The sequence below is a fragment of the Callithrix jacchus genome, chromosome 6 (assembly GCF_049354715.1).
Source record: "Callithrix jacchus isolate 240 chromosome 6, calJac240_pri, whole genome shotgun sequence".
Taxonomy (NCBI): domain Eukaryota; kingdom Metazoa; phylum Chordata; class Mammalia; order Primates; family Cebidae; genus Callithrix; species Callithrix jacchus.
This window is the reverse complement of record NC_133507.1, coordinates 105,926,729-105,941,145: the sequence shown is the minus strand read 5'-3', so window position 1 is coordinate 105,941,145 and position 14,417 is coordinate 105,926,729. Positions and strand designations below refer to the sequence as shown.

At 44.7% G+C, this 14,417-nt stretch overlaps 1 protein-coding gene across 50 annotated transcripts in view; it reads left to right on the top strand.

Moving 5' to 3' along the window:
* The window catches only part of CLASP1 (cytoplasmic linker associated protein 1), a 289,654-nt gene that overhangs the window by 263,842 nt on the left and 11,395 nt on the right, over positions 1 to 14,417 (top strand). For all 50 annotated transcript variants that reach the window (XM_054257722.2, XM_078328019.1, XM_054257721.2 and 47 more), the window contains one exon: positions 220 to 348. In XM_054257722.2, coding sequence (XP_054113697.1) covers positions 220 to 348 — 129 coding nt within the window. The remainder of the gene's footprint in view (positions 1 to 219; positions 349 to 14,417) is intronic.

Genomic DNA, 14,417 nt, shown 5'->3' with positions numbered 1-14,417 from the left:
CTTTTTTCAGTGCCTGTCAGGTGCTAAATCCCGGGAATGTCACCCTAAGGCACAGTGTCTGCCTTCATGGAGCTGATCACTGTGTGATCTGTGTAGAGGGTTCTGCAGGGTTCCAGGGAACCCAGAGCTGGGTGCTTGGCCTTGCCGACCCTGTTGACTGCTGTGTATGAAAGTGCTGTGTGTTGTTTGGTGATGTCTTCCTTTCCCCTTGTACTCCAGCATTCAATTCGAGCACTGGCGTTGAGAGTTTTGAGGGAAATTCTGAGAAATCAACCAGCAAGATTTAAAAACTACGCTGAGCTGACGATTATGAAGACTCTGGAAGCCCACAAAGACTCCCATAAGGAGGTGAGTCAGTCATGCGGCCAGGGTGCTGAACAGATGGGTCGTGGGGAGCAGTTGGGATGTGGAGATAGATGAGTCAGAATAAGTGCACAGCTTAAGGGCCCCTTCCTTGGAACTCGGCCATGTCATAATACAGAGTGGAGTCCCGATTGCTGTTGTCCTTGCTGAGCAGTGGTGCATTTCCCAGGCCAGTGCCATTTGTTCGTTCCCAGCTCCTCACTGTGTCCAACAGGCTTGCCCTGTCCCTGAGATGTGTTCCATGTCCAGGCTTCCTGCTGCCTTTGTGGAAGAGGAGGGTCTGCTGCTTCTTTCTGGCATTTGGCCTCTGGTAGTCTGCTGTGGGAGATGGAGATCAGCTTTGACATGCAAGTCCCAGAACCAGCGCCTCCTTGCTCCAGATCTGTGGCCCAGGCATTTCACCTTCTGAGCCTCCCATTTCCTTGTCTGTAAAATAGGAATGAATGTTTCCTCAAAGTTTCTCATGAGAATTAAATGAGATGGCCAGGGATGGTTTCAGCCCCACACCTGCCAACAGTGGGTAACACACTGCCATACTGATCTTCCCCCCTCCCAGCTTTTCAGTGTGCTTCTCTCTGCAAGATAAGACTGAGTACAGGCAGCCCTGCCATGCCTTTCCCCCTCACTTTTGGATATTTAAAGTGCTAGCAGGCCATCCCTGCAGTTCCTGGCATTGGCAACTCAGCTGCCTGGTGGAGAGCAGCAGGACATGTCTGTGTCCTGCAGACATGCCACAGAGGGTGCACACTCAGCAAAAGCTCAGCCTGTTACTTGTTGGATTGTCCAGCCCCTGTGCCTCTCCAGGCTTTCAAGTAGCTAGAAGCCTGCAGAGAGTGGGGAGGTGACTGGAGCTGTCCTGATACAAATGATTTCAGTGACATCCTTCAGTAAAAGGAACTCTGGGAAACAAAATCATGTATTAGAACTTCAGAAAACTTAGCTTGCCAGGTAATGGGTTTGACCCCAGTGAGACACAACTACTTGCTCAGTTTGATCTCTTGGCTCATGGATTAAGGGAGTTATGATTAATGCAGTAGACCTAGATCATAGTTCTATTTGGCATTTGTGTGGCTGCTTGAGCAGGGACTGATTTGACTTCTTCAAATCTCCACCACAGTTGTAGCTCAGCAAGAGCCAGGGTCTTGTCCTCAGACTGGGCCTCTCCACCTGCTAGTCCAAGAAAAGAGTGCACAGTACACAGGGGACGGATGTGTTTTCAGACTATAATAACTGGGTTTCCGAAACCTAGCTTGGTTGCATGATGGTGATAATCACTCATATTTGAACAGAGCACTTTTTATTTATAATAACTCATTTAAAAAACGTGAAGACCAGCTGAGCTAATATGATCATCATAGTGATTCCCAGGTGGGGAAGGAAGGTCCTGGAGCAGCGGAGTCCAATCTTTTGGCTTCCCTGGGCCATACTGGAAGAATTGTCTTAGGCCACACATTAAACGCATTAATGATAGCTGATAAGCCTTAAAAAATTACAAAAAATTTTCATAATGTTTTAAGAAAGTTTATGAATTTGTGTTGGGCTTCATTCAAAACCATCCTGGGCCACAGGTTGGACAAGCTTGTCCTGGAGGAACTGTATGCACAGCAGTTACTAATGGCAGACTGAGATACTGGCTACGTTTTCTGTCTCCTTTAAGGGGCCACTGGCTTGTGCTAACTTTTTTAAACCATAATTGCTTCTCCTTAATGAGAATACATGATCAAAAAGTGAAATTAAAATGATGTTCTTTTTATTTTGTTTCATTTTGCTTTGTTTTTGAGACAGGATCTTGTTCTGTCACCCAGGCTGGAGTGCAGTGACACAATGTGTGCTCACTGTAACCTCTACCTCCCAGGCTCAAGCAGTCCTCCTGAGTAGCTGGGACTACAGGCATGAGCCACCGCACCTGGCCTGATGTTGTTTTACATAGAGATGTTATCAGTTGTTTTCATGAGGCAGTACATATTTGGACTTGGCATTTAAATGAAATGCCAAGCTGTCCATGGTGTCTTGGTGTGCACTTACTGACTTTGCAGTTGGAAAATACCTGTCTTTAAAGTGAGTCCTAAAAAGTATAAGTGAACAAAATTAAGTAATTGATTTGCTATTTACTGTTTTCTTGGAAGATCTTTTTTTTTCTCCAAAATTGGAAATTTAGAAGAGAAAATTCTCAGGTATGAGGCCCTTTAAATTGCCCAAGGGAAAAGAGCAGAAAATATATCCTGCTTAAAATAAACTTAGCAGTGCTCAGGTCCAAGGGTCCCCATGCTGCTGTTGCTGACTCGTGGTCGAGCTGGAGGAGGGGACGTGTTTGGGAACAGTGCCTGCATTGGCAGGCCTTCCTGCTTTGCATACTTTGACTCACCTTGACTCACTGCCCTTGGAGTTTCCTTAGAAAACTTCACTCTGTCACTTTGCCAGGAGCTATGATAATAACTCAGGCACCTGCGTGTTTAGGTTTGGGGTTGGGTTTTTCCTTTTTCCTTCCTTTTTTTTTTTTCCTTTTTCCTTGAGGTTCTTCTTACCTTCCTCTTATTTTAACCAATCTTTTTCCATTCCTTCTTGCTATTTTTTAGAACAGAAGGCTTAGATGCATATAAAGTTTGTGTTGTAGGCATCTTGTTGGCATATTAATATCGCACATAATAGTTCTCTAGTCCCTCCGTTTTCTCATCATTTCATTCAGTTCTTATGACTCCAAACATTTACTGAAAAGGATCTGAAACATATCTAGACTTACTTTTTACTCATACAAAGACATAATCTATTTTCCTTTCTCATTAATACTTCCAAAGTATGTTCATCCCAGAGTGAGCTTTCTTGGAACTTCCTTCTCAATAAGAAGCTAGTTGGTTTTCTATTCCAGACAAAACCTGGACTTCCGCAGGAGATGAAGAACATGAGACCTGGCAGGTTAACATGGGGCAGCTTTTAGAGACATTGGCACCAGCTGGTCTCCCTCTGCCAGCGTGATGTTCCCACACCAGCATGTGCACTATGACTCTGACTATGTGACTGCAGCGAGGAAGGACAGCTTCTCAAAATACAATTTCTGTAAATTGAAATTTGTCACAAAAGCTATTAGGGAAGCTGGATGAGGTAGGGCTGATGGCTCGTTTTCTCATCATATAAGCAAGTGTCTGCCTTCTCACTTTCTTTTAAAAGGAGCTATATGTTTAGAATGTGTTTCTTACACCCTGAAAATGTACCAAGTGCCAAATTTGTCTGACTCCATTCATCCAAAGCTAATATACATGTTCTGTAGTAGGCAAGATGGATGGAGGATTTGGACACCAATTTAGAATTTTTATTTTAAAAGTTGATGTTTCTGAGCTTAGATATAATGTTTTCATAGTCCTTATTTGAATAAGTCTCTTTCATTATCTGACTTCTTTTTTATCTTTTTAGTAAACAAATTTTGCTATTGAGTTTCAGTGCCTCAATAATGAAGTTTCTGTGGTTTGTAGTCGTGTTAGCATTTAGCAAATACTTTAGAGGGCTATGCCTTGAGAGGGACCTTTTAAAATGTTGAGCCTGTTTTCTGTTTCTAAGAGAACTCCATTAATTTGAACTCTTTTTATTTTAGAATTTGTAAACTGTTAGAGCTGGTACAGAACCTCTCCTTTGGTGATTGGGAAGAGAGGATTAAAGAAGGGAATTGATATTACAGAGAGATTCTCGGGTCAGTGTGAGATACGAATCTTGACGCAGAAAACCTGGTTTTTAGTCCTGCGTCTGCTGTTCTCCCATTGTTCTCAGTTTCATTATCCCAATATAACCCTGGATAAGCAGTTCGGTTGTGAGAATGAAAGATATTATGATATAGAAATATGCTTTTAAAATTGTCATATGCTATACAAATATTGCTACATAAAACTGTTCTTAGATGTCCTTATTCATTTCAGAAGTGCCCATTTCTCAGGAAACAGTTGATGTAGTAATTTTAAATCATTTTATGCACATTTAATGAAAGAATATTTGTTGCTGCCAGTTATCTTGATATGCATATAATACTCATAATGTTGAAGTTCACAGTAAATATTTTATTTAAACTTTTTTCTTTATTTTTTATTTTTTTATCTCTATTTTTTTAAATTTATTTTTTAATTTAAACTTGAAAGAAGCACCAACTCTGTTTTTTGAAGATATTCTGTAATTGAGGCTTTCCGATCAGTACACTTAGCTTATTCTGAACTTTGCCACATTAGTGAATATTCAGTTACATTTGTCTATTAAAAGAGGACAATGCTAGCATCATTCATTTCACTATGCTGGATCACCAAAGGTCATGGTGTTTAAGGCACCAGAATCCAGCTTCAAGTAGTTTGGCTTGTTTTAAGAAGTTTGATTCTCAGATAAATATAAAACCACCGGTTATTATATCTACAGGGGTTTTATTTCTAAATCATTTCTAGTTAACTTTTTATTCTGTGACTTTAAAGAATTAAAATGGCCTGAGGCAGGAGAATTGCCTGAACCCAGGAGGCGGAGGTTGCGGTGAGCCGAGATGCCATTGCACTCCAGCCTGGGTAACAAAAGCGAAACTCTGTCTCAAAAAAAAAAAAAAAAAAAGAATTAAAATGGCAAAGTCAGGCCAAAGTTATTTATAAAAGAAAAGAGAACTTCCTGGGAACTTCTGGTTTCTGATTCACCCAGCCAGCATGGTGTCTGATGCAGTCCTTTAGACAAATGCTGTAGCCAGAGAGAAGCACCGGTGTGCCAGAGAAGGGGTATTATCAAATACCAATTAGAATCACTAGTTGACTTCATCTCAGCCAGACCCTCTGTGCTCAGGAATGGCCCTTAGATGCCCCTCAGGGCAGCAGTCATTTGTATCCGTGGGTACTGGGAAATAATATACTGCATGAACTCTGGAGAAATGCCTTTACCCCTCGGTACCTTGGTTTTTCCTTATCTCTTATCCTAGCAAGTGGACTAGATGATTATCTGTGTTTCATCCAGCCTCAAGGTAATACAAGTGGCTGTTGAGTAAACTGAATCCTCAAATTCTAAATTTTCCCTTTTCCCTGAGCCCAACCTTAGGATATGACCAGAAGCCTCATTTCCTTTGTAGGCTTTTGCTTTTTAATCAGAAGACAAAACCAAAACCTATATAGCTTCATCGAGAGGTTTCAAGTTACTGAGCCAGCAGTCATACGAATATTACGAACCCTAATAGATGTTTTATTATTGTTGGGTAGTAGTGTACTGTATAGTCTTCAAGAGTCTTATAGTTTAGTTGAGGTTAAAGCAAAGAGTCATGTGTGGTTCAAAGTGAAGTGCACCAGGAGTTTAGGAGTGGGCTAGAATGGTTAAGGAAGACTTTCTTAGGGAGTTAGAACCTAAGATGGGCTGAGAAGGAGCAGATAGGGAAAGAACTCCAGCTAGGAGCCAAAGCCACGTGGCCAAGGGAGAAAGCATGGGCTCAGAAGACACTCCTGGGTTGAACCCTGCTGAGTCAAGATGGCAGGAGACTTCCCATTTTCTGACCCCTCGTGTTCTGCTGTGTCGAGTGAAGAACCATAGCCCACCTCACGGGCCTGTAAAGTGCCAGGCATGGTGTCTAGTTCTGGGTGGCAGCTATGGCGGTGGCTGCTCCTGCCGTTATTCAGCAGGTAGGGGAGTAGTTCCACCTCACTGATAAACTGACCCTCATAGGAGCCAGATGTGACTCTTGCCCTTTAGCTCTTGTAGCTTCAGAAAGAGCCATTGCTTAATCTTAAAACCTTCAAGTTTGGGGGTTGAAGGCCTGGGTTCACATGCTGCTTTTGCCAGCTTACGGGCTGTGATTGTGGACAAGTCACAGATACTATCTGGATATTTAAAGCATTTGTATGCGGGGTAGGAGGTGGAGGGCGGGGCTTTATACCCTTCCCTGAGAGGCCAGCATTAAAGTCAAGTGAGGTAAGGTGGTTGACATTGTTGAAAATTGAAGATAGTATCCTTTTTATACTTTTCCATTGAAGAAGTAGACTGATTTTGAATAGAATTGTTATCAAGTTTTTAAAATTCTACATAAAACAGATATAACTGCATTTCTCTAAATACATCTAAGAGGCTATTATATGCAATTGAGTAAACTCTAAAACACCAGTCAGAAATAACGACTTGTATTTTTTCACTACTGCTTTGTTTGGAATTCGTTCATATTTTTGCTGGGGTAGCCGGTACATTGTCAGCGTTAAGCTAGGAAATGCCATGGGTTTTTAGAGATGGATACAGGAATTAGGATGCGGAAGAGGAGCCTTATATGTGCTGTCCAGCTTCCCATCTGTTGCTGAGCACCTCCTGAGAGGCCAGCCCAGCCTCTGCCGCATCTCCAAGAGAGCAGGACACACCACCTCCTGGGCTCCCAGCCCCTCTGCCGACTCCTTTTCATCATGATTTGCCCCTGTTGGCTCTAATTATACCCCTTAGAGTAGAACAGAATGAATCTCCCACCTAAGAGCCTGACCACATTTGAAGATGTTCATCATGTTGCCCTGACTCTACTTTTCCAGGCAGGAATGTGATGACTGTCTGGTTAGAGGTCATTTCACAGAGACACTACTCCTCAGGATCTTCAGAGCTCCCTGGAATTTTGTGCATGCACATTTTTCAGGGGAAAATACTCATCAGGTAGAGCTGTATGGTAAGATTTTTTAATCTGAAATACTTTTAAAATATTTGATTCAGGTTCTCTCTTTCATTTTACTGATGAGGAAAACTGAGGCATAGAAAGTGAAGAAATTTACCTCAAGCTCACTTGGCTAGTTGATGCCAGAACCAGAGGCAAAACTCATCTTCAGACTTACAGCCTGAAACTTGCCTTCTCCCTTCCCTCTGGTACTGAGCCTAACTGAGGACTCTCGTCCCATGTTCAGGACCAGGCTGGCACTTCACCATAAATCCCGGGACCACGTCAGTGCCAACCTGGGGCATTGGTTGTTTTTCCGTAGTACACTTGGTGGATAAACTGTGGGTCAATCCAATTTTTGTAAGGTCTTCCTGGCCTTTCCCAGAAGGTGGCGCTAACATCTTCCTTAGCTTCCACACGATTGAGGCGCTAAGCTCAGGCCACTCTACTCTGAAGAGTTCTTTGATTCCAGCTGTCGTTGTTCCTGGGCCTTTGCTTTTTTTTTTTTTGTTTTTTTTTACTCAACCAGTTATTCTGGTGTATTGTGACAGAGCCAGATCAAACCTCGTAAACCTAAAACATACAGTTGAAATTTTGAAAACTATGTGCTAAAAGAAAGAGACCTTTAGGCAAACGTTCATCAGTATTCCAGAGTAATGATCCCAGTTTTAAAAACCTAAATGTGAAAATTATGCATTTCTTAGCTAGACACTATTATTTCACTAACTTTGAAAAGGGGAGGAGTCACCTGTTTCTAATGAGACTGTAGCAGAATTGGAACCGTTTTTGATGACTTCAAGGCAGATTATAACCCAGAAGTCTTCTTGATCCTGTCCTCTTTGAATAGTCCCTCACCCCTTTCTAAATCTTTGCCACTTCTGGGCACCTTGTGTACTGAATAGTATTGTCTTCCTTTGTTTCTGCTGCCTGTGTTGACTTTTGCTGTCTGTTTGCTTACATTTATAATCTTTGCTTCTTATGTTACATAGAACACAGGGGCAAAACCTAAAGTTCACCCTGATTCAGGCAGTTCGCCAAAGCCAGGAGTTGGCATATAGAAGGAAGTTGAGAACACCTACCTGCCTTGCCAAAACCAGTGTCTGTCTTGGGAAACTTTCTCTAACCCCAGTGAAAAAGAGGACCTCAAACTACCTATCTTAATGTGCAGCTTCTGACATTTTATTTTCAGACATTTTAGAACCAAAGCCTTCATCCATGTTAAATACATTTGATCATCCAGGCACAGTGGCTCACACCTGTAATCCCAACACTTTGGGAGGCTGAGGCAGGCAGGTCACTTGAGGTCAGGAGTTTGAGACCAGCCTGGCCAACATGGTGAAACCCCATCTCTACTAAAAATACAAAAAAAGTAGCCAGGCGTGTTGGTATGCATCTATAGTTCCAGCTACTCAAGAGACTGAGGCATGAGAATTGCTTGAACCCAGGAAGCTTCCACCAAGATCACGCCACTGCATTCCAGCCTGGGCGACAGAGCAAGACTCTCTCAAAATAAATAATAGATACATTTGACCAAATGCTTCATGCAGGCCACATCTAGAATTCCTGGATTTTTATAAGATGAAAGCATCCTTGGATTTGGGTTTTAGCTCAGCAGATCTGAAACAGCCTTTTTTCCCAGAAGCTCACCATAGGATACTTAACTTTAACCTGAGTGGCAGTAGAGTGCGGGAGATGGCGAGTAGAGAAGGAAAACCGAGAGTTCTCACCACGAACCCGGCAATTGATTGCCTTGTTTCACTAATCCTTGTTGCAACCCTGAAGAGCGCCAGGAGGCCTTAGCTTGCTCCTGTTGAACCTGGAAAGCGACGCTATCGACTCTTGAATTCTGTCTCCAAAGCCGTGATCTTTCCACTTACTGAGCTGCCTCCTACCTTCTGGGGGATCTCAGACATCGACTCCTGTGCATCAGTGTTTTCTAACTTTGATACACTACAGAATAATCCAGTGTTTTCTGACATTTTATTTCTTCCCCAAGGTTTAAGAACAGAGTCCTAAAAGTTCCTCAGTTCTCAGGCAAGGTGTTGTGATAACTTGGGCAGTGGCTGGGCATGGTGGCTCATTCCTATAATCCCAGCAGTTTGGGAGGCCGAGGCAGGTAGATCACAAGGTCAAGAGATCGAGACCATCCTGGTCAACATGGTGAAATCCTGTCTCTACTAAAAATAAAAAATTAGCTGGGCATGGTGGTGCACGCCTTTAGTCCCAGCTACTCGGGAGGCTGAGGCAGGAGAATTGCTTGAACTCAAGGTGGAGGTTGCAGTGAGCCAAGATCGCACCATTGCACTCCAGCCTGGGTAGCAAGAGCGAAACTCCGTCTCAAAAAAAATGTTTAAACTCTGACCCAGTCATTCCACTTATGAGACTTTATCCTAAGGCAATAATACGGAATATTAAATGAGCTTTATTTTTTTTCCTGAAATACCACAGGGAGAAAAAAAAAAGGAAAGTTAAAAAAAAAAAAGATACTTGGGCAGTGATTTCTTACAGTAGAAAGCCAGCAGTTTCTGAGTATGGTTTCATTGCTGGGCCCGATTAGAAAAGAGAGGAACTGTCTCCTTCCACTTTTCGCCATCCACTCAGCTGTGTGTAACGTAGCCACATAGGTGTGCGTCACGTGCTTACCTTTCCCAAACACACACGGACTCAGAGAAGCCCTCGGGACGCACGCAAACGGAGGAGGAAGAAGAGCACCCCATCTGAGGTAACCCATTACCTGACGGAGCTCTTCCAAGAAATAGTGCCAGTTCTCCTCAGACAACTGGCAACAGGAAAAACCTGAGCTGAAGTCTCTTTTCCAAAGAACTAGTCTGTTGCTTTTCCACGGTGTCGTCTGGAATGGGACTCTCTGGGTCTTGTATAGTTGATTTTTCCACGGCCCAAGTTGATTATTTGTAGATATCCTGCCTTGCTTCTGGTGTTCTATGCTAGCTTCTTAGGAAAGGTGTAAATCCAAGTCAATGTGGCATGCTCCAGATGTGACTTTGTGAGTCATGAGCGTTAAAAATATGTCCATTGGGCTGGGTGTGGTGGCTCATGCCTGAAATCCCAGCATTTTGGGGGGCTGAGGTGGGCAGATCATTTGAGACCAGCTTGGGTAATATAGCAAGACCCCATCTCACATAGTGAGACCCCTACAGAAAACTTGCAGTACTACATGTGCCTGTAATCCCACGTACTTGGGAAGCTAAGGTAGGAGGATCTCTTCAGCCCGGGAAGTCAAGGCTGCAGTGAGTCATCATCACACCATCACATCACTGCACTCCAGCCTGGGCAACAGAGCAAGACTCTGTGTGTGTGTGTGTGTGTGTGTGTGTGGTGTGGTGTGTGGTGTGTGTGTACGTATGCAAGCATGCACACATGTACATGCTAGGGGAAATTAATTCAACAGCTATTTATTGAGCACCTGTTATATGTATACTGGATGCTGTGCTGGGCATAGGGATAGAAAGATGGCTGAGATGGGATCTTGCCTTCAAGGAACTTTTAGTTTAATGGGAGAGACAATTTCAGCAAAATATTCTCACCCGCAGTGATAAAATGATGAGGCTTCCTCGGAGTTGTGTTGAGGTGAGTGACTCCTCAGGATAACCTGGCCAGGGGCATAGAGACATGGCTGGGCAGGGTGTCAGCAGGGAGAGGAAGGACCATGCAGGCAGGAAGGAGCCAGGCCTCCCTGAGGACACTTGGGCATCTTAGAGGTCATTGGAGAGGGAAGACTCATTGTGATGTTGGCACTGGACCCCAGGGAAGGAGCTGGCAACCACTGTTACCCATTCTTAGAACATTCAGTGTGATGACTGAATGCCCCCCTCTCCCCCACCTCCAGCAACTCGGGAGCTCCCGGCTCAGCTGCTGTGCCTTCTGGTGGCACCTCTGCTGCTGAGCTCCACTCTGGTTTCATTCCTCCACCAGCACCTAGTTTGTGTTTTGTTTCGTTTGTTGCTTTTGCTTTTGTTTGAGATGCGGTTTCTCCATGTTGCCCAGGCTGGTCTCAAATTCCTGGGCTCAAGTGATCCACCCAGCACAGGCTTCCAAGTAGCTGGGGTTATAGACGTGAGCCTCTGTCTCTGGCTTAGCCATCATGTGTTTTATAGCTAAAATATACCAAGCTGGTTTACGTCTTATCTCTCTTAATTTAGGTAACTGTGAAAGTAGATGCCTTAAAATCCTCATTTTAGGAGTTTTTATTTAAAAAAATGGAAGCTCAGAACAAGGAAGTTTTTTGCCAGAGGACTGAACAAAGATTTATCTCCTGTACTTCTCCCAGATGCTGAGACTGTGTTCATCTAACTCTGGAGACTGCCCTTGTAGGGGTGAAAAACTTAAAGGTCATATGTACACATTAGGGTCCAAACAATACTCTTGTTTTCAGGTGACCTGTGTGGAAAAAGCTACCTTTGGCAGGCGTTTGAGTTGGCAAGAAAAAGAAATCCCAGTGGGCTTCCTTCAGATAGTCTTCTTTCTGTATGTTTGTGACATGGAGCGAGATGTCATAAATGTTGGGTCTAAGTTAACACTTTTGCTGATAAGGGAAGGTCTGCTGCTGAGGTGCCTGGACGAGGCAAGCAAGGGAGGCTGGCTGTGCATGGCCGAAGGCCCTTGAGCTGGAGGAAGGCCTGTAGAACACCAGAGAAGCCTTCTGCACCCATCCATTCTTTCTCTGTCCTTCACCGGCCTCCTTCTGTCTAATCCTGGCCACTCACCGGAAGTGCATCAGGCAGCAGGTCCCTGCCATCTGGCTCCTTCCTGGGCCTCCACACCCTCGTGCTGTCCATCTGCATAGACTGCCCTCACCCTGCCCTGAACCACGAGAGCATGGCCCAGTCCCTATCAGCTCTGTGGCCTGAGCTGCAGCTCAGTCCCTGACACACAGGAGGCACCTGGTCAGTGTGGGGTGAACAAACGTGCACACAGAGCACAAATGAGAGGAAAGAATCTTATGAGGTGCTTGAGAGTTGGACATGACTTTTAAAATAAAATTGCCTTTCTACAGTGCTTTGTCCTCAAGCCTGACCTTCACATACATAGTGAGTACAGGTGAATCTTAGGTGCTCTGACCTGTGTACAGTAGTTACTCTTAAGCCATCCTGATCGGGGCCTGCATCACGGATTCATACATAATCCCAGCCAGGTGGCTGCACTGTGGCCACTCTAGGGTGCTGGCTGCATGATGATGGATGTGGTGATCTTATTTCATCAGAATCCTAGTCTTTCCTCAGTGCTGCAAGTATTTAGCAGGTCCTCCCAGGGAAAGTACAAAAGGCCTCTAACAAGAAAGAACTGAGGGAGGTAGGACCTCTTTAAGTGGGGCATGTTCTCAGACAGAAGAATGAATTCTCAGTCCATCAGTAAGTACTAAACTCCTGGTAAATGCCCAGCTTCCTGGGTGCTTAGGTATAACAGAAACATTTCAGCTCCTGGCTGTTTGATAAGTAGAAACATGCATGGAAGTACCACCAAAAATACAAAGCCATTTACGTATGGTGCCATATGAGTGTCACAGACAGAACAGAAGTTGGTGGAAAGTGTTACCGGTCTGATAGGGAGGCCTGGGGAGGGGCTGGGGCACTGGGTCAGCCACATCTGAGGGACAGTGAGTTTTGTAGTTCAGCAGAAGGGTGTTATGGAGATGGTGGGAGCTCAGCAGGAATAGTCATGATGATTGTGCTGGCTTCACCACAGAGCACCTCCCATATGCTGGGGTGGGGTTCCCTTCAGGAAGACGAACAAGGTGCGGCCTGCTCAGGTGCACCGCCCTACCACCTTCCATCCTGAGCCAGGGCTGGGCTGCCAGCTTTCCCTGGCCTCAAACAGTTCAAATCGATTTTCTGGAATACATTTTCCTTGCTACAAAGGTTATATTGTAATGGTAAAAACCGCAACTACTTTTGCACCAATCTAATGTTCATTGCAATTTTTCTATCTAAAAAGTATGAAGAGGAAAATAAAGTTACCCACAATTTCACTGCCCTGAGAGAAAGAGCGTTAACCCTTGGTGCACATTCTCCCAGGCAAAATTGTAGTGATAAGTGCCAGGTAGTGGGTGTGAGCAGCCAAACCTCATATGGAGCTTCGTAGTGAAAAACCCACCGTCAGCAGCATGGCTGGCCCCAAACGTGTCCATTGTTAATGAGATGAACTCAGCTGCCTAGTGTTGGAAAAAATTTCCCTTTACCATTCCTTAGAGCAGAGCCGACACATGGACTCACTCACACTCCCTGAAGTGAGCCCTGTTTGTGGGGCAGAGCATCCCTGGGCTGAAGGTGAAGCCAAGCCTCATCTGGAACCACAGCCTCTTCCCAGAGCCCCAGGAGGAGCCTCAGTGAGGGCCCCAAAGTGACCCAAAGCAGCGTGTGTGGTCTCTGAGCCCAGGCGTGGGCCTGTCTGCTACACAGCTCAGGTGGCTTCTACAGACGTCTTTACCCACTTCATGCCCATAACTAGAAGCAGATTGCCAGATGATCCGTATGCTGTTGCCATGGGCCTATTTTGCTTCATCATAAGGGCTGGGATGACTGAAGCCGTGGGCTGGTAGTCTTCACCTTTTTGTTATATGAAGTTAGAGCTGAGTTATTTTGAGTAGCAGAGCATAATGCAGAGAGGAATCTGGGTGGAATAACCAGCCGAGCCAGGGCTGGCAATAGGAGAAAAGTATTCGAGTTCTGTTGTACTTTGTAAGAAAATGCATGTGCATATAGCCTGGTGTCTGTCTGTATATATCATTTGTATAATTTATGTACTCTGTGCAATTGATAGTAGTAAGCATCCTTCACTGACTGTCTACTATATCTTGAGTACTGCTCACCATTCATTCTCTGTGACATCACCAAACATCCCTGTTTTGCAGATGAGGACATGAAGTGTTAGCATGGGGACTAGTGTGACTGGGACTTGCTCCCTGAGCCTGAGGCCTAGGCTTTTTCATCAGGCCTTCTGCTGTCTTCCTCCTTCCTCACTGGGTTTTGCATTTAGCTTCCATCTTTATTATAAGAGGGACTTGTGGCCCTCTAGAGGTCAGAGGCTGCTCCTTTGACCATGAGACGGTCATTTCATTTACTTCCCTAAAAATGGAAGGCGAAGGGGGCATCAGGAGCACAGAGTCCTAGAAAAGCAACTTTTCAGAAGAGCCTTCTCAGGAAAACTCTTCCAGGGTCTTCTCTGCACCTTCCCAGCTGCCTGGCAGGTGGGCCTCTTCCAGGAAGTGCCAGCATTGAAGTCACTGATTTCCTCCAGGCCTCTTTCCAGATGCTCTATTTATGGGTGTCCCATAAGCCATTGGGAAGCCTTTCTGTATTCAGGTCCTAGTCTTCTATGGCAGAGGTTCTCAATTTTAGTGTCTATAGGAATCACCTGGTGCTTACCAACACAGCTCACTGCACCCCCTCCTCCAGTTAGAGCCCACCTCTGAGTGAGCAGA